At 38.6% G+C, this 21141-nt stretch overlaps 3 protein-coding genes across 3 annotated transcripts in view; 1 reads left to right on the top strand and 2 right to left on the bottom strand.

Annotated features, from left to right (window-relative positions):
• Nucleotides 1-508: 508 nt before the first annotated feature.
• On the top strand, nt 509-6654 carry fam78bb (family with sequence similarity 78 member Bb). The gene is made up of 2 exons (XM_082188989.1): nt 509-2041; nt 4324-6654. The coding sequence occupies exons 1-2, from the start codon at nt 1779-1781 to the stop codon at nt 4844-4846; spliced, it is 786 nt and encodes a 261-aa protein (XP_082045115.1). The 5' UTR covers nt 509-1778; the 3' UTR covers nt 4847-6654.
• slc35a3a (solute carrier family 35 member A3a) lies at nt 6652-13771 on the bottom strand. The gene is made up of 8 exons (XM_082188988.1): nt 13355-13771; nt 12322-12544; nt 11123-11277; nt 10914-11036; nt 10646-10820; nt 8299-8417; nt 8008-8141; nt 6652-7896 (listed from the first exon to the last, which is right to left on the bottom strand). The coding sequence occupies exons 2-8, from the start codon at nt 12509-12511 to the stop codon at nt 7806-7808; spliced, it is 987 nt and encodes a 328-aa protein (XP_082045114.1). The 5' UTR covers nt 12512-12544; nt 13355-13771; the 3' UTR covers nt 6652-7805.
• Nucleotides 13772-15062: 1291 nt separating this feature from the next.
• notch2 (notch receptor 2) overlaps nt 15063-21141 on the bottom strand; it is a 53818-nt gene continuing 47739 nt past the window's right edge. The window contains exons 29-34 of the mRNA XM_082189055.1: nt 20450-20540; nt 20206-20359; nt 19764-20086; nt 18906-19053; nt 18706-18803; nt 15063-18596 (exon numbers count right to left, since the gene is read on the bottom strand). Coding sequence (XP_082045181.1) covers nt 17208-18596; nt 18706-18803; nt 18906-19053; nt 19764-20086; nt 20206-20359; nt 20450-20540 — 2203 coding nt within the window. The 3' untranslated portion in view covers nt 15063-17207. The remainder of the gene's footprint in view (nt 18597-18705; nt 18804-18905; nt 19054-19763; nt 20087-20205; nt 20360-20449; nt 20541-21141) is intronic.

The raw sequence follows: 21141 nt of genomic DNA, 5'->3' as shown, positions 1-21141 counted from the left end.
CTTCTGAAAGAACCAATGAGGTTTGTTCTCCCGTCAGACAGGTTCAGAAGAGCTTTGGTTTGTCTGCTGATAAATGTTTAAATGTGAATAATAGTCTAAATTAAATCTCTTCATCATATAAAACAATTGTGTCTCTTCTGAAAAATTTGACTAAACCGCTCAATTCATATGGATTAGTTTTACGATCCATTTATGAACTTTTTGAAGTGTCAGTTGCGTAACAGTCAATGGAGAGACAGAAAGCTCTCAGATTTAATTAAAAAGATCTTAATTTGTGTTCCGAAGATGAACGAAAGTCTTGCGGGGTTGGAACGACATGACGGTGAAAAATTAATTATAGAATTTAAATTTATGGTTGAACTATCCCTTTAAGTTTCTTCTAACGCAAATGTCTTTTGTCGACCCTTACTAGGCTTAACAGTCTGCAATTTTAAAAAAGCGTGAAACGAGGTGTACACATAGGCCTATGTGTATATGATTTTTTTTTTTACTTTTATGACATCTACCTTTATAGCCTACCTTTTGTTTTTGAAAATTGGTCCCACTTTTACATATGGCAAGATCAACCTATTCGTGTTACACAAGCCAACATAGGAAGACACATCATTATGTGTTCAACATCGTGTAGTCCTATCTATATATGCCTGCATAAGTAATTTACTATTTCTAATGAATTACGAATAGCCAAAGGATTTCATAAGATCCAACCTTATCAACAGGTTCAAGCTCGGTGTACATCAATCTTGAGTCATGCATTTCATGAGCTATTCCATGCATTACATAGTTTTTTCCTGGTTTTGTTTAACGGAGAGCTCTATATGATGAACTCAGTGTAGCTCTACGTGAGGAGGGCTATAATGTGCACCGGTACTCCCACGCGCCTCTGAGTCTGACCGTTCATTCAGCACCACAGCAACAGAACAGCGACCACGCCGTGCACATCAACAACGGGCATGGGAACGGTGTATTTAAAAGCTGAATCGCAGTCGTTTTGACAGTGCACATTTCAACGATTTATCCAATCTCATCTGGACGCCTCGCATGTTTGTGTGGATGTCTGTGTTTACTGAAGGAATTCACGCTATAACGGAACGTCAATTGTGATGTGATCGAGAGCAACACTCCGCTGTGTAACATACTTTTCGCGGTTCCTCCTCCGTTGTAAATCATGAAATACTTTGAGATTGTCTGTTGTTCCGAAAGCGCAAACATCAATCGAGAAAAACAGAATCGCGACCAGCTCTTGTCGAGGCGAGCGGTCCGCCACACCTGACTGTTTTTGCTCTGCCTCCGGTTGTGACATGAAAACTCGGACCAGAAAGAAACGAATGAAAGGGCGAAGAGCTGCAAAAGGCCATGTGGATTTGAAAGGGAACATATCAGATTGAAGTGGGAGCCCAAAACAACCCTTAAGCCCGATCGCGAGTGACAATCAAAGGCATGGGCACACCGAAGATCAAGAGATGGTCGGAGGTCTTGCAACCTGTTGTTGATCACGAGTAACTAGACAGTTATTTGATATCTGTTGATCATATCTAAATGGCATTGACTTGGGGGAAAGCACGTGCTTTTGATTGACACCGGTTTATGTTTTGTGGTTGACTTTCATAATTCAAATAGCCTACATTTATTCATTTGAGTAGCCTTACTATTTTGGGCGCGTGGACTGGACATGAGCTTAGATCGACGCTTTTTTTCGGACATTTGAAAGTATATTTATTATTTTTTAAACACCCTACTTGGTTGACCGATTACCCTGATTCTGACCCTCTCCAGCCATGGGTTGCCTTCAGAGTGTCGCCTGCAAGCCCCGAATCAAACGCGAGAACATCGTTGTTTACGACGTGTCTGCTACTATTGACCATTGCCCGACAGTGATCGAGGAGAATTCACCCATAGTGCTCCGCTACAAAACCCCGTACTTCAAGGCCTCCGCCCGGATAGTAATGCCGCCGATCCCTCGAAATGAGACTTGGGTTGTGGGTTGGATTCAAGCGTGCACTCAAATGGAATTTTACAACACTTATGGAGACCTCGGCATGTAAGCCTGGTGCATGTTTTATGCCTTCGATGCCCTCTTCTCTAAATGAACAAAAAATATGGAAATTAAGCCACTAATAAGTAATCATTTATCTGGGTCAGTGGCAAATAAGGATGTCAGAGATTATACAAGTATTTAAAAATCTAGTTTAAAACAAATGTGCTAAGTTCTTACATATTGTGCCAAGTTCTTTCAGTCTGTAATTTTTGAAAAACAACTAGCCTAATTCAAATTAAATGACTCCAAAAAGCCATCAACTACTAAAATACTTGAATGTTGAATACAGGTGAGTCATTTGAGTCGTGATTCATGAACCAGTATTTTTCTTAAAGTTACTCATTTTGACCCGAACAAAACATCCTTTTCCTAAAACTCTCTAATCAAATTGATGCCACACTGACTTTGATTTACCAGAACAAAAGATAGGCTTATTCATTTATAAAAAAAAAAAAAAAATTTGAGAATAATAAAATGAATATGCCAAACTGCTTATGTCAACATCAAGAACTTAAGTCTTTTAGGAGACTTTTTTCATTATTTTCCCCCAATCTCTGGACAATTACACCATTTAATTTCTAAGCTTCACTCAAAAAAAAAAAAAAAAAAAAAAAAAAAAAATTATATATATATATATATATATATATATATATATGTGTGTGTGTGTGTGTGACCCTGGACCATAAAACCAGGGTCACACATGGGTACATGGCTAAAAGCTGAATAAATAAGCTTTCCATTGATATATGTTTTGTTATAATAGGACAATAATTGGCTGAGATACAACTATTTGAAAATCTGGAATCTGAGGGTGCAAAAAAAATCTTAACATTGAGAAAATCGCCTTTAAAGTTGTCCATTTATGTTCACGATTGTGCTGCATTCAGTCACAAAAATAAATGTTTTATATATTTACGGTAGGAATTTTACAAAATATCTTCATGGAACATGATCTTTACTTAATATCCTAATGATTTTTGCCATAAAAGAAAAATCGATAATTTTGACCCATACAATGTATTTTCGGCTATTGCCACAAATATACCTGTGCAACTTATGACTGCGTTTATGATCCAGGGTCACATATACATATATATATATATATATATATATATATATATATATATATATATATATATACACACATATACATATATATGAAGAGTTCAGATGCAAAAGCCTCTAAATGCCATCTGAAATTTTCTTATAGAATGATCATTGTTATCAACCTTGTATATTTAAGTTTAGTAATTTCACTTAAATGACAATTAATAGGTAATCTTCATTGCCATTTAAGTGAAATTATTGAATTTAAATATACGAGCTTGATAAAAATGATCATTCTATAAGAAAATTTCAGATGGCATTTAGAGGCTTTTGCATCTGAACTCTTCATATATATATATATATATATACACATATACATATATATATATATATATATATATATATATATATATAAATTGATTTAATTCAGAAATTGAAATCATGTTTATTACATTTAAATCATCTTTGTATAAATTGACTTTAAAAAAGTTGTCATTGACCCATGAGTAAATTTTTCATTTATATTAGCCTGTTCAATTACGACTTTAAATAGTGTATGGCAAAGGATAACTTCAGTGCAGTGCAGCAGTGATTTATATTCATAGAGTATGCATACATCAGCTCAGTGCCTAAGGGGAGGAGTGTTTGCACCTTCATCAGTCACTGCTCTTTCATTTATACTCCCACAAATGAGTTTCACAGCCTGTCACTGGATCAGACGGGGAGAGGCAGCAGATAAAAACAGAATAGCAGCTCTGAAACATCAGCGTGGTTGCACTAAACAGTTTAGTTTTGCAGGCGAATGCAATTATCTACACAGAGCAGCAGACGAGATAGAGACATTCTCACACCCACCCACAAGCCCTGTGACGTGTGATGTGGGCTCTTCTGATGCTGCCTGGGGGGCCTGTCTGTGTGGAGGTGTGGACATGTGTGTGGGGGTGTGTGTATTACTGCCTGAGCGGGTGGTTGCGTGGGGTTTACTGTGACACAGATGGTGCTGTACCAAAGAAGAAATGCCAGCATGGGGTCATACCTAACAACACCCAGCCACATTAACGTCCTCTCACACTGAGTCATTTTACACATGCAGCTGGGACCCTGATAATGAATGTCATCCTTAACCCCAATTATCATTTGTACACTTGGACTCAGCATCTTCTTTCACTTACGGCATATATTCAACAGCACAACCGCGTTTGTTTGTTTGTTTCACCTCTAAACATTCATTTCCGCAGGTCAAGCTGGGAGCTGCCAGAGTTACGAGAAGGACTGGTAAAGGCCATCAGCGACTCAGACGGCGTGAGTTACCCGTGGTACGGAAACACAACGGAAACGGTGACCCTCTCCGGCCCCGCATCCAAACCCTCACGCTTCACTGTCAGCATGAATGATAACTTCTACCCCAGCGTAACATGGGCCGTACCGGTGAGCGAGAGCAATGTGCCTTTGCTCACGCGGATCAAACGCGACCAGAGCTTCACCACTTGGCTGGTGGCTTTGAATATGGCCACACAGGAGAAGATCCTCCTGCAGACAGTGAAGTGGAGGATGAAAGTGGACATCGCCGTGGACTCCTCCAAGCCACTGGGATCCCGAGCAAGACTCACCGGCCGGATGCACCAGGAACAGCCCAAGGTGTTGACTCATATGGAGCCGATCCCCCCTAAAGCTCTGGGTAAACCTAATGCTAATGACGCCCAAGTGCTAATGTGGAGGCCCAAGCGAGGACCACCATTAGTGGTGATCCCCTCCAAGTAGCAGGTTTGTGGGAAAACGTGAAGGTTTTCAATCAAAATTTGCCTTAAATCCACACTACTGCCTTTAAAGAGATGCTTGGTTCTTGAATGGCCATAGAGACACTTAAAGGGACAGTTCATTCCAAAAAAAATCATCATTTACGCACCCTAGAATTATTTCAAACTTTTATGACTTTCGTTCCTTGTGTGAAAGAGACGCACAAAGATATTTGAAAGAATGTTTTTGTCCATCCAATGAAACAAAACTACATTGGACACCATTGACTTTCAATGTATAGAAGAAGAAAAAGTTCTTCAAAAGTTCTTCATTTTTCAAAAGTTCTTTCTTTTGCTTTCCACTGAGGAAAAAGTCGAACAGGTTTGGAATAATGATACTGTAGTTTGGGTAAATTATCCCTTTAATTTGATATTGACATTTGCCTTAAAACCTCAAGACTCAAGGTGAATAAATCATTCTTCTGGTATACATAAAGGGATACTCCACAAAAAGAAATACATTCTGTCATAATGTAATAACCATAATATCCTTACAAACCTGTATGATTTTCTTTCTTCTGTGGAACATAAAAATATATATATATATATGTTTTTTTTCATACAATGGAAGTCAATGGGTTCAATGGTTTGACTACCTAACGTTCTTCAAAATGTTTTTCTGACCGACATGAGGGTGAAAGATGGCAGAATTTTCATGTTCATTTTTGGGTGGAATATTACAGAAAAACTCAACTATTTACTGATCATTTAACTCCAACCTTCTCTTTTAAAAGTTCTCTTTAAGTGTAAAACATCTGAGCTACACAGGAGCCAGTCCTGCTCAGGCAGAGCAGCAAGCTTTACATGCTACTTATATTGCAAATCAATGTAGAAATGGTTGTGAATGAATGTATGACTTCAGAAGGTGTACAGTGGAATTCAGTATTGCCTTTCAACTTAATTGGTTTCATTCATTTGAAGGAAACAGAAAGCCCCAACTGTCAGATATATTTGCTATTATTCACCATGGCATAAATGAAGTAAGAAGAGATATAAGACTTTGTAGTTCCAGAGAACATAAGCTGGACTGTGAATCCTGCTGAAGTGGAAATGACAGGACTTCGCCTGCTTGAATTTCTAAGCTCTAAGCTGAAGAATGTCTGGAGCTGTCTACAATTTAACTTGTCTGCTCACCTTGTAGCGAGGGAATCGAGGGAGGGCAAGAGAAAGATCTGAACAGTGCTGCAAACACCAACTCCCACCACTACTCATTAGAGAGGTGCAAACTATCCGGACATTCCTACTGAGATGACGAACACACATCCAGACAGGAAAGCACAACAAAACCACCTTCTTCTTTGAAGCACACTCTTCTTCCTCCTCAAGACAAGAGTATCCAGCACCTGCACTAATTACAGTGGAGTGACTGCTTGATTATCAAAAATGAATCAGTTCGCCTGAGCATTAAAGCCATTGGAATTGTATAAACTAAACTGATGATGCCATATGGGATGCACAGACTTCAAAAACAACATTACCGATGCTGGTCTTCAGAGGTCACTGTAAAGTTTATTGTTTTTGCGGTTCACAGTGTGTTTTGAAGGACTCGGGTAGACAGAGCATCCTGACTGATCAAATAAACATGGATCTGAATGGCCAACTGTATGTAAGAACCGAAAAACCTTTTTGCCTTTTTAATTAATTACCTTTTTCAAGCTGTGATTGCATGCATTGTTTTTACACCTTTTGAAACAAATGCCAAACCTCTTTCTTTAAAATTTTGTGCTGCCATGGTGAAAATGTATGTATTGTTTAAAAAAAAAAAGAAGATAATTAAACACCTGGTTTATTATTACTCCTCACCAGATACCAACATAGCTTCACACATGGTGCAAAGTCGCTAAAAAAACACTTCCTTGCATATATAATGGAGTAACTCAAGTATTCTTTGTTACAGAGCCCCTAAACGGACATGGGATATGAGATGGGAAGGAAAATTGTCAATGCTTTTGCGGTCTCTTGCAAATGTTTTGCGTTCCCCTGAGAAACTTTGAATTCGCTCGCAAAATGTTTGCGTTCCCTCGAGAAACTTTGTATTCATTCACAAAATCTTTGCGTTTGTTCGCAAAAGCTTTGCTAGTGAGCGCAAAGATTCTCAGGGGAACGCAAAACATTTGCGAGCGAATGTTAAAGCATTGAAATATATTTTTTCCATCAAGATGTCCCTTTAGGGGCTCCGTACTTTGTTGCCTGGTGACAGAGGTAATACATAAAATAATCTGTAATCACCATATCCTGCAAACTGACCGGCTAGCATCATTGTCATAATCTTGTTATTATCATTTCATTATAATAATATCAAAAAGTTTACATCATATTCACAAAAGGTACATCATTCCCTCAATTTCCATGGCACAAATCTAACCCAGCATCCCAGTCTATTAAAATAACATAAAATATATATTTTATAGGACTTAAGCAGTTTGAATAACGACACAAAAATACAGTGATGCAACGACCCCATTAGTAGCCTAATATCCATTGGCGAGTTACTGCGAGATTCAAGTTTCATTTGTGGCGAATTAGCGATCCAAAAGCAGCCATTGCCCCTCAATGATGAACGGATATTAAATGATTGAGAAGAGCCAAACGAGTTCTGTGCTCAAGTCATGATCCAAAAAAAGGTCTCAGCTCATCCAGAATCAATTGAAGATGGCATGTTATGAAGTGTTTTTATCCATCACCCATTAATGAGATTAGCGATGATGAATGTTTTCAAGCTAAACGAGTTTCACTGAAACCACAGGCCCAAAGCATTTCACCCAGTGTGCTTCAGCTCAGCACTGCACAGCAGTGGCCCAGCCTGTTATCCAACCTTGAATCAATCCTTCTTTTCCGCTCTCTACGCCTCCTCTCCTCTTCTCCATCCTTCCACTCGTTTCATCCCTTTGTTCCACTCCACTTTCACATCATCCATCCATTTATCATGCTCTGCTTGGGTTGGTTGCCGGCTTGTTCTCATAACCGTAGAGAAACGTCGCCATCATGACAAATACTGTGCCCAGGAAGAACACGCTGCACAGGAGAGAAAACAAGTGCTTTAAAAAAAAAAAAAGTTCATTTCAATTCAATTTTAAACTTAATTCAGTTGAATTTAAAGCATTTATTGATCACATTTATTTTTACCTCGTAGGCTCAAAGTCCTCAAGCCAGAAATATGAAATGAATGTGGAGAGGATTATTGAGAGTGATGTAGCGAAGCCTTTTAGTATGTTGTCAGCATACTTGATGACAGCAGCTATTACGAGTCCTCCAAGAGCCTGTGTGAAATAAAAAAATTATCAATTTATATTGTTGCAGGAGAAAAGCTTGTTTTGGTTTCCGGTTCGCTGTTAATGATGAAGCAGTTATCAACTCTGACTCGCATGTAAACACTTGTACTTCACAAGTCTTGTACTGCAAAGTGTTCAGGCTCACCTGAAGAGCAACCACAATCCAGGTCAGCGTGTTGTAGCCCTGGAACATTCCGTGTTCTTGGACTCTGTCTCCATCGTATGCCAACATCCCGAAGATCCCAAAAACCAGGCCAAACATGCCTGCACACAGAACATACACATGAGATACTATACCACAGCACTCAGATATGTACAGTCATTAAATATTGTAACAGGTATTGTGTGCCTTAAGTTATTTTATAGTGTCATTTATATTGTAGTTATTGATTTGCCATAGACTTGTAAATGTATTTTCATGTTTGTATTTTAATGCTTTTTTTTAAATCTTGGCCAGGGGACTACAGATGAAAAATAGCCTTTTGGCTAATTCTGGCTTTTTTTAACCATGTTTGTTCATGTGTTTTATGAAATTGCACTGTCCCCTCTTAAATAAACTAATAAAACAAAACAAAACAAAACAAGGAAAGTACAGTATGGCTGTTCACCATTCATTTCTTTTGAGACAAATTAAGCGAGTAGGTTTATATAAAATATCTATTCTCAAATTATAATTAAGAATTCGTAAACATTAAATCAAACTACTGTAATCTACACTAGTTCAAAGGTTTAGTAAATGTATTTGATAAAAAAAAAAAACAGTAAAATAGTAATATTGTGAAATATTGCACTTTAAATGAACTGTTTTCTATTTTTATATATTTTATAATGTAGTTTATTCCTGTGATGGCAAAGCTGAATTTTCAGAAATCCTTCTAATATGCTGATTTGGTGATCAATAAACATTTCTTGTTATTATCAAGGTTAAAAACAGTTGTGCTCATTGGAAACTACAATAATTTGATAAATAGAAAGTTTAAAAGAAGAGCATTTATTTGAAATAGAAACATTATACATTATAAACGTACTGACCACAAACTTTTGAACGATAGTGTATAAACACTAAGGAAATCAATAAACGACTTCATTCTGAGAAAAGAATTGATATGATTGTGATAAACTTTGAAATGATGAAATTATAGGTTATCAAATTATCTTGGCACTCATTGAAGAACAGGGATGCTTTTTTGGCTCAGTTCATTATGATGAACAGAAGTTCACATTAGGAGGTGAATCACTACAGACGCTCAATCCACACATTGCCAGTTATAAATAAATCTTACACTGAGACTCCACATGGCAAGAATGAAAAAACACACACACACATACATATTTGCCTTAAGCTCTTGAATGTGACCTCAGACGTTTTTTTTTGTGTGTGCAACGATTCTGCTTGTTAAAAAAAATACAAATTTCAGATGTTTGAAATTTGGAACATCTTTAGGAAATACAGATTATAAAGAAGTCAACAGACTTCTAGTGTAAAAATAGGTTGTATGTGTCAGTGCTTCATGTTATCAGTTAATTGTCACCTATCTAAGCCGTGGGAAGTGTTAATTTGATCTGAACACCAACATGCTTAGATTGAGGAAAAGCATCATATATACTGATTATACTAAAACCACAATTTATTGTGTGACTTTACATGCAAATCCCTCTAGGAGTGGCCAGCAACTTTAGACAGGTGTGTTCGCATTGCATGCATAGGTGTAGTTGCCCATCCCAGTGATGCAATTTGATCTGCTTTTTTGTTGCTTTCTGCTCTTAGAACAATACATTGTACTTAGTAGCTGTTAAAACACCACTGAACGTTAAATAGACACCCGACCCCTGCTTTAGTATAATATGGAGTGGTGCAGGGATGATGTATTTGTGTAGGCCAAAACCCAGAAGCAAGTTAGCATTTTAGCACTTACCTGAAGTCAATGGGTTTTTGGTAAAATGCGCGAAATAAGGTCTGTGGTGAAAACAAGCTCAAGATATTTTCACGTTTTATCCTACGATATAAAATACATCAGTAATACACTCTTGTGATTTTTTTAAAAGCTTTTACTTGCAAAAAGGTGGTTGATAACAAGTGGTTAAACTGGGCTAAAGAGGTTGTCTGGGACATTAAACGTCATCAGCCGAACAGGTGATCTCATCTACTCACTGGTCCACTTTCAAAGCCTTGTTGTGTTTGTAATCACACTCTTGCAAACTATTATAACTTGAGCTTTTAGGATTTTTTTTTTTAAACGTAGACATTAGTGAAAAAAAAAAAGAAGAAGAGTTAGTGATGGTGATGTTGAAATTGTGTATTTGGTTTATAGCCTGAGTTTAGCTTTTGACTTCTGCCAATTGTATTTACGGTTCAATATTCATAAAAGTTATGTTCATTTGTGAAGATTATCACGATGAACAAAGCATGTAAGAATCATAAGCCTTTGTTAGTCACAGATCTTATTTTCTGCAATGATCCATGTATGTTTTATTTCTTTAAAACTACTTACCAAGCTGGATGTTTCGGATCCAAACACTCTGCTTGGTCTCTTTAAGGATCTTCTCAAAGTAGACGCCAGCAAACCCACTGGAGAAACAGGCCACCAACACGGCCACCAGCCCCACAAACTGTGAGCCTGCAGTCGGCTGCTCTTTCTGAGGGTCTGGCGTGGAGTCCCCTGGCCACTGTCCAAACAAGAAATCATGAATTACATTAATACATCAAAGATTGCAACACATTGCAACATCAAGATTGATCTCTAATCAAGGTATTTTTACCTGTACAAGTGCAACCCCAGCCATAAGAATTAGCAGAGACAACCACTGGTACACCCCAAGCTTACGGCCCAGCATAGACGCAGAAAACAGGGCTGTGGTCAGGATCTTCATCTGGTATGTCACCTAGAAGTGCACAGGATTCATAAAAAAACAAACATAATGATAGCCATAAAATAATGTATGCAACTAATGAATGCATATGGACTTACTTGGTAGGTAGCTGCATCAAGGTTGGACAGCGCTACGTAGAGCAGGTTATTCTGTAGCGTGTAGATCCCAGAAGGAATCGCCAGCTTCAGCGTCTCTATAGGTTTGTGTAGAATCTCCTGTCTCAGAATACTGCTCAGTGCTCGGCCGCTGTAACCTGTTCCACACAGATACAGTAGTTATACCCAGCAGTAATTCAGAGCCATTCCTCCCTGATGTGGACTATATATAGGATTCCAATCCTCACATTTCAATGACTATTTGATGTTCATTAGCATTCAAATATATGGGGTCGTTTTCAAATTGATACCAATAAGAAATGTTTCTAAAGCATCAAATCAGCATATTAGAATGATTTCTGAAGGATCATGTGACACTGAAGACTGGCGTAATGATGCTGAAAATTCAGATTTTCCATTACAGGAATACAATTTTAAAATATATTAAAATACATAACAGTTATTTTTAACTGTAATACCATTTCACAATATTACTGTAATACTGAATTTTTTGATTAAATAAATGCAGCCTAAGTGAATAGCTCCAATCTACGTGACAGCAAAATATTGTAACATCTAGGAACAAGGGTGGACTTGTTAAAAAAACAAAACATTTTTAACATGTTTGAAAGGTACCAGGTTGATATTATGAGCACTTATGAAAACGTTTTCTAGGTTAGTGGTATCACATCTTTGAAAAATATTTAGAATCTGAGGCACAATGTCAGTAAAGAAATTGATGAGTAGATTTGTACATTCTGCGTTGTGAATTCTGTCTGTAGTGGTCTACTTACTACTTTTGGAGGAACGAAAACTCTTTACATAAATGTTTCACTACTTCTAAACTATTTCTTCTGTGTTCAACGAGCTCATTGAGGTAAAGAATACATGTTGTTAACAAATAAACGTAAATACTTAATAACAAATAAACAAATGTTTAGTATTGAAAGGTGAGTTCAAAACTTTTCTAAGTAACTCCCAAAGCAAATCAGACTATGCAAATCTGTGCCTCGCGCATCTCGCAAGCTTTAAACACACAGACAGCATTTCACACTGCATTCACCATCATCTCTCGATACATGCACCTACTGAAAGAGGTGAAAGACTTTCTAAGAACCCCAGTCAGACTTCATTCCTGAGGTGATTTCAAGAAGAGATACTGAAAACAATCTCAAGGAGGAAGGAGGCACCATGAAACTTACTGTGTTCTTTGAAGACGAGCCCCACACAGGTGAGGATCTTGAGGAACTCTGCCACCACCACAGCAGAGGAGGCGAGGTAACGCGGCCCGTCGCCCTGTAAGGTGCGCGAGTAACGCATGGTCAGCACCAGGGACGTGGTCTGGAACACCAGGACCCCCAGAGAGAGGTACTTAAGCTTGGCCGATGCCATGATGACAGCCTCTCAAGAGGAGACCAGGACAGACTGGGGTGACATGAGGCAGAAAAGGGCAAAGAGCAGACAGATGTTGAATACAATGTTGTCCCAGCTGGGTCTGACAAGCAAGCTGCTCTGTAAACATTAATGGCCATAAACAACACTGATATCCAGAGCTATATGGCATCCACACAATATAGTGTCCTTGACCAAGAAATCAAACATTAACCCCTCAGTTTACTAAAATAAATTTAGGACTTAAGTGTTAAACAATTAAAGGAATGGATCAATCAAACATGAAACGTGCGTCATCATTTACTCATACTCATGTCTTGCAATCACGTCACACTTTATTTGACAGCCTCGGTCACCATTCACTTTCAATGCATCGTTTTTCCATACAGTGAAAGTGAATGGTGACTGAGGCTGTCATTCCGCAACTTTTTTGTTTCCACTGAAGAAATAAAGCCAACATGAGTTTGAGCAAATAATGCTTATCACACTTAGCAAAAATTATCTTACAATTATTTATATCACTTCTGGGTGAACTATTCCTTAAACTGAAGAATAAAAAATATAAGGACAAAAATAGTCAAATATTCAGAAACATTAGATACAGAAATATTTAATATATTAAACATTATTTCAGAAATATTCAGAAAATTTAGATATCCGAATTTACTAGTGAATAGATGAATAAATAAATGAAAATGACAAAAACATGAAAAACAACAAACGACAAAATATCTAAGTTACATTTAATCGCAAGTCACAATGACATGGACAGATGTTTAACATAAATCTATGATCCCAATTAGTTTTTAGATGTAAATATTACATATATTTTCCTAGTCTTACCTTTTCAGAAGACTTTAGCAGTAATCCGGAAGAGTTGCAGTTTATGAGTAACGTTAGGAGTTTGAAGGCAAACATAAACTTTAAACCCAGTCAAAGATCCATCCCTGCAGATTCTACTTAAGTTGAATCTAAGTTACATAACGTTACAGTGAGTAACGTAAAATTGTTCAGGAGTGTCTTATTTTGACAGTTAAACTCTAAGAGCTACTGCTGCTAAGCTATTATTATTTGATAAAATCAACGGTTCCGGGTGTTCACTGCGCATGGTCGTCTGCTATATGTTTTACTCATGGCGGATTCCCTCATCTATCAAGAATGAAAAGCAGACTGTCAAGAGAAGTGTAGAGAATCTTCATGAATCTTAGCAATCTTGCAGTACTTCCTAGTGTTTTGTTGTTTCGATCTTTTGATTATGAGTCGTTGTCGCCACCTGTCGGTTGGCGGACAGAATGATGTTCTATTTATTTCGAAGTTGAACCGTATTTTTTTACAGTCTATGAGTTGAATAGATAGATAGATAGATAGATAGATAGATAGATAGATAGATAGATAGATAGATAGATAGATAGATAGATAGATAGATAGATAGATAGATAGATAGATAGATAGATAGATAGATAGATAGATAGATAGATAGATAGATAGATAGATAGATAGATAGATAGATAGATAGATAGATAGATAGATAGATAGATAGATAGATAGATTATCAATGCACGCGTCACCGGATTTACAAATGCACATCTTGCTTGTTGCACGCACACATATTATGTCGAAATAACGAGATATTATGTTGAAATAACATTATTATTAATAATACATCTTTTAGAATATTTGATTGAATGCTGAATATTGCGCTTGTTCAATTTAATAAAATTAAAACTTTAATTGTGATCATTAAAATAATTGAAAATGAAATATTTAGTGGCCAAGTTTTGCTCATTTATTAATAGTATATATATAAAGGCCTATATAATTATAATAGCGCAATGATCTTTTGCTGTGTTTTGTCTGCAGAAATATACAAAAACACACTGCTGTGAATAAGGTCTATTGCACCACATAATGAACTCATGGAGTGCTTGACTATCATCATACTCCGAACTTGAGAGATAGAAGAACGTGTCATCTGCATATTTAACAACATGGCAATTATCTTGAGAACTTCGGCAGTCATTTAAAGTATGATGATAATCGATGACAGCACACAACCTTGAGAAGATAGATGTATAAAGTGTGTCCAATAAAACTCAATTTATCCTGAGTCCTGACCCTTTGCTGCCTGCCTGTTAAAACCCAGACAGCAACATAGTGTCTGCCCAGATCCAGGCCCACACTATGTTGCTGTCTGGGAAAGTCCAAAATATGTGAGACCAGCCCATGACTAAAATTAATATAATTTACAAGTTTATTTGCTAAAATAATGGGATGTAGTGTATTGAATGCTGTGGATAAATCAACAAACAACAATCATGCAAAAGTGCCCCCACTGTTCAAGAGGAACATTTTTGTCACTGTCATTAACCTCCCTTTTTTATAGATACTCAGACAGACAGATTAGTTAGATAGATAGATTTGATTTGACAGGCACAAAGATGACTGGAGGTTTTTCAACGGTTGAGAGTGAATGTTGATTAAAGGATGGGATGTTTAATTACGTTTGTTAGTGTGTACCAGCGGCAGAAAGGAACTCAGTCATTTAACTAGATCAATTTGTAAAAGGTTTTCTTTTATTAGTTTCATCTCTATTTTAATCATCAATTGTCTTGAATTATTTCCATTACACAGGCTTTTGTTCTTTAAAGCACAAATTTTTACCTACAAAACACTAAGATGAAACATTTACTTCATTCTAGCATACTGTATTCATATATTTGGTGGAAAGGAAAAGAAAGTACAATAGGCATAAAAAAAAAAAATTATATACAGCACATATAAAAAATAGCTTTGCATAACATTCGGGTGAAAATACGATGCTCCAATAGCTTTGCTTTGATCTTTAGATGGTGGACTAACACCCTTTAATTCCTCCGGTTTCAGTACACTAAAGATCATACTGTTGAAGGGCCCTTAAGTGCTACAGGATATCAACTGTTTCCATAAAGAATATGCCATATGGAGCCTATAGTACATAAATGTTTTCATTTGCATAAGCAGACTCTCTTAATATTGACCTTGAGCACATAATATAACTGACCCACCCATCTGAACAAATGAACAGCATACCGGAAGTTTATAAGACCTTAGTATTTTATCACCACTCTGGCTATTGTATGCATGCATTTCTAAATACTATTGAGTGTTTATTTGGCATTTAAGAGACCCAGGGGCTTTATTGTGCAAAACACACAAAAAAAGAATGTGATTGTACTAATCGATTTTATAAAGCTTTGCTCAAAACACAAAATGGAAAAGTGAAACAGTACATTTAGATTGTATAAAGTATGATTTCTAAATTGGCAAGTGATTCAAACGGTTGCACAGACAGGCTGATTGTAATTAAGAAAGAAAATACATGACATGTACATAAAAGGTAGAACTTCAAAACCAGTTAAACTGCTTACAATATTAATATACAGTAACAAAAAAGCAGAACAAAACAAATAAAATAGTAACAATGGTTACAAATATGTTGTAAAAGGCACTGATAATATTATTCGTCTAAATGTTTCCTTTTCCGAAAGGCTCAAGCGGCTTGACGATGGCTGCTGGAATTCTTCTTCAAACCTCTGTCATGTTTGTGTGGCCACTGAATACTGCATATACCATTTCAAAAGAAACAAAGTGGAACCCATTCATATTTACACACCTTCTTTTACCTCTTGTAATCATAATCAAGGCAGAGGATAAACTGTAACAGACAGCATAGAAATAGATCTTGAAAAAAAACAAAACATTTAACTATTTACACCACAGTTTAGCTCTGAACCACACATGAATGAATGAGATGTATGTGGGCATGAGTTTGGAGCACATATGCCACCAATCACACAAAAAATAGACAAGTACCATCAGTTCATTTAAGAAACATTTCATCACAACAAAAAAGAAAATGCAGGTTGATCTAAACAAAAACTTAGAAGACATGGAAGCTGACCCACTATATAAAAATATTATTTAAATTATCAGTTAAAAGGACAGTTTACTCAAAAACGAATATTCTTTCATTATTCATTATTTGCTCGCCCTGATGTCATTCCAAACCAGTACCACAAAAGAAAATATTTTTAAGAATGTTTCAACTAATTTTCTCTTTATACAATGGGGTTCAAAACAACCTTAAACCACTTTGACTTTTATTGTTAATTTAATATATATATTTATTTTTAATATCAAAATATCTCATTGTGTATTCTACAGAACAAGGTCAAAGGTTTGTGAGTATATGATACATTTTCACTTTTGGGTAAACTATCCCTTTAAGGTTGGTACCAACTAAGCATATCTGACTTTATCATCAACAAAAATTATCAAAAAAAGATTGCAGATTAAATGAGAAAATTTCCTTCAAAACATAAAAGGTTTGACTAAAATATGAAATAAACATCTCAAAACTGAGGACAATAACGGACTCCTTAGCTTGGCAGTGTAATTGTCCATTGGTAAATCAGGTCGTAGATGGCCGTGAACAGAAGTCCCGTGTTGTTAAAGCTGTTTCTCTGTTTAGTTCGGGGCTCCTGTGAGATAAAATATTCAGACTAGTTGGAATTTACGATACGCAAACTTCACAGTCAACATGCAGAGCGTAACAAAGACATGGAGGGTGGAGAGAAGGACAGTTGGCCACTCCCTTGACAGCTGAAGAGAGAGAATCAAAATGGCCGTGCAATTAAACTCTCAAAGGTCCGAGTTCCTACGCGTACACACTGCTGCGCTGGGACTGCTGGGACTGCGTTGGCTGCACAGCCTGAGACTGGGGCTGCAGCTGGGCTTGTTCGGGAATGTGTGTGTGGCAGGAAGGAGGCAATGTGCGGGGGTTTCCTAGAGGGGTGGGGCTTGTGGTGACATCGGACCAGTCTGAGTTGGAGTGGGGGGACGAGGAGGACCAGGGGTCGGGTGATTCGGGCGAGGGGGTGAGGTAGGGGTGTTCGCTGGGATTGTGCGCGGGATGACCGGGGGTGGTTCCCTCAGAGCCGGCAGTGGCGTAGCTGTGCTGGGAAGGTGGCGTGGGATATTTATCCACGGGGCTCTGGCGTGGCTGATAGGATGCCACCTGCCTTGCCTGGCTCTCTTGCAGCCCGTGAGGAAGCGCGTGGTTGTGACCGTGGGGGTGCGGAAGGGTGTGCGACAGACTGTGCTGCATTCCCACATCAGGAATGGGGAACATTATACCCTGGTTGCAGTGTAGGTGTTGACCTTGTGTCTGATTTTGCCCCTGCGCCTGTATCTGCCCCTGCTGCGTCTGCTTGAGCATGCTCTGCCCGCCGCCTGTCGCCATCATCTGGAAGGTGACGATGGGCGGCAGCTGTTCACGGCTCATGGTGACATTCATCGGAGTGAGCATGCCTGGGCTGTGGTGCTGCTGCATGCTGGTGTGGCCTGCACTCATCTGGTGGGGTGACATGAGGCCAAACATGTGGCTATTGTAGCTGTGTTTGCCCAGACCTACCCAGCTTTGCTGCTGGCCCAACATGTGACTTACAGGGGGCAACATGGGCCTCGTTGACGGGCTGCTGAGCAGAGGGGGAGAATTCGCTGTGCTGGAGGCGGCCACAGCCTCTCCGGCGTATGAATGTGGAGACTCCAGGGAATCCACAGGTGACATGGTGACTGAGCTCTCTGAGAGACCACTGGCTGCTTTGGTGACATTTCCTCCGGCTCCAGGCACCGCCACCACACTCGGGCCCTCTCCTCCGGTCGGTTTCTTTCGCCTCTTGGCCTTCATTTCTTTCAGATCTTTGGCTGTCCCAGCTGAGACAGCACTTGCTTTTCCTCCGGCTCGGCGATTCTTTTTGCCCTGCGGTCCTGGACGCATGCCGATGATGAATCCTGTGCCATTTGTTCCACAGACCATGGAGGAGTGTCCGCCATTGCCCACGTGATTAGGCCCGGAGTGTGGGCTGTGCACCAAGTTGTACTGGTCCAGCAGACGCACTATGTCATGATGCATTCGTTCTTGCGCAGTATCACGAGGCAGGCGGTCGAGATGGTCGGTGATATCACGATTTGAATAATGATCTAGAAGAACTTGAGCCGCTTCAAAGCTGCCCTCTCTGGCAGCCAGGAACAAGGGGGTCTCCTCCTACATCACAGAGCAAACAAAACTGAAGTTTTTGGCTGACACACAAAACATGTGTGTGTTTAAAAAGTGATTAAATATGCACATAAACATAATAGACATGGAAGACTACCTTGTTGTCCTGCATGTCTCGATTGGCTCCATTCTTCAGTAGCGCCAGAGTGGCTTCTACATTATTGACAGCGGCAGCCCAGTGCAAAGCCGACTTGCCTGTGGATGAGATGAGCATGACAGAATTAAATAGGGCATTTTATTTCCAGAATGTATTTCCTTTTCATTTATCAACAACATATTTCTTTACTCTGATCTTACCATGGTCATCCACTGCATTGACGTCTGCATGGCAGTGCACAAGTTCCTCCACCATACCCTCCACTGCCAGTCTGGCTGCCAGGATGAGTGGTGTGGTGCCATCATTCATACGAGCATCAAGATCCGTGGCTCGGTTCCGGATGAGAATCTAGAGTAACATATAACAGTAATGATTGGTATGTGCACACAAAAAAATTTTTTTTTCACAAACCCTGAATATAAACTTACCATCTAAATACTACACTAGCTGTGCTAATATATTATTACATAAACAAGGTAATTCAGGAAACAACTACTGTAGGAGTTACAATCAATGACTAAGTAGTTATCAGAATAAACAAAAACATGCCGATCAAACAAACAGCTTCATCACAATATTCTTAAAAAATTGGTGGGTAACAACATTTTAATTGAAAAGTGAAAAAAAAAAAAGAAGAAAAAAAGAGATAATTTCCAAAGTAAAAGCAGACTGATCAAAAATGTAATGTTTTTTCATATACATTACAATGAAGAAAATTCATAAATAAATAATTACTGTTATAAATAGTAATGTTAAAATAAATTATACTGTTTGATCTATTATATCTCATATCTATTTATAAAGATATCACTATTAAAGAGTATAAAATATTTTATTTGTTTTAATAACATTTTTAACAAAATATATTTTATATTTGTTGTATAGCATAACTATATGTTCCTATGATTATTGATTAATTTACATTATTTTTCCAGGCATGGAAATCACATTTTGAAAAATTCACTGATATTTCCAGGTTTTCCATTACTCTGGAAACTCTTTAATTCATTATGAAATTAGGCTTAACAGGGCATGTGTGTAGAGGCACATCCCCTTACCTGGAAGACTCCTTGGGCATCTGCTGCCACGGCTGCATGGAGAGGGGTGCGGCCCATGTTATCATGAGCATTGGCATCAGCGCCAGCATCCAACAGTCTCTTGGCAGCATCTGCTCGGGCATATCGTGCAGCGAGGTGAAGTGCTGTCTCTCCGGTGCGATCTGTCTGGGCATTGAGTGACGCACCCTGGCCAATCAAGTCAGTAATGACATTTGTGCCAGGCTCGTCAGCGCCACTTTCCTCTTCTTCCTCTCCCAGCATGCTGCCACAATCAGGGCTGCTGCCATTTCGTAGAGATGCCAGCATGAGAGGAGTGAAACCATCTATAAGCGTGAAAGACAATACAGAGTTAGTCAAACTTTTAAAAGGAAAACAAAAGGGCGAAAACCTTCTTTCCTCATCTACCCAGATTGGGAGCAAGAAAGAATCTCAGTCTATTAACCTGGTCCTTTAACATTGACATCCAGGCTGTCCATGTCTATGTCCGCCTGAGGGGGAGTGAGTGTGATGTCAGCGGCTTTGTGATGCTGCAGGGTCCACTCTCTCCTGTCCACTCCTCCATCTACTCCGACAGGAAGCAACGGCTTATCCTCCATCTGTGGGGTTTGGGGGATGCATTTAGATGGATCATAAATAAAGAGATCTGTTACTGTGATCTTCAGGGCTGTGGAGACACTGTCTCTTACCCTGGGTTTTTTAGGTAGATGATCCTCCTCTGACCAATGATGGGTAGAACTGCCATCCATCAACCCTCCATCATGTGGCTTCTGCATGCTCCTGAGAGAAAGTGGAGGATAGAGGAAAAAGGAATGATTAGAGATGCCACCTGAAATGAACAGATTAACAGAAGCATGTAAAAAAGCTTCAGACTGTTGCTGCCTTCAAGGCACCATACGCTCCTTTTGTTGCATTAGCACTAAAGAACATCCTCGCTGCATCCGGAATTCACTATTCCGTACTACATAGTATGTGAAAAACAGTACGCTAACAAGTCCCTGGATGACCTACTACTTCCGGCGAGATTCTGAAGTGCGCATTCGATGGACACTTTAGTATCCCATGAGGCCACGGGAGGGGATTTATGAATGGAGGTGAAGCGACGCGACAAGTGACAAGCGACGCAATCCAAATTACATACCTACTACCCATATTCATACTATATAGAATGTACTTTTTTAACGGTCGGGAAGTAAGTTCAAATTCAAATGTAGTACCTACTCAGACAGTATGCGATTTTAAATGCATCGCCTGCCTAATAAATGAAATGAAAGAGAAAGATATGAAATTGCCTAACGTGTCCATTTAATTGAAAACAATATAATTTAAACGCGTATTTAAATACGACTAACAGTAGTGTATAACATGGTTAAGACTGGGT

This window comes from Leuciscus leuciscus, assembly GCF_965113295.1.
Source record: "Leuciscus leuciscus genome assembly, chromosome: 13".
Lineage (NCBI taxonomy): Eukaryota > Metazoa > Chordata > Actinopteri > Cypriniformes > Leuciscidae > Leuciscus > Leuciscus leuciscus.
The sequence above is the reverse complement of the archived record's forward strand: the minus strand, read 5'-3'. Positions and strand labels throughout refer to the sequence as shown.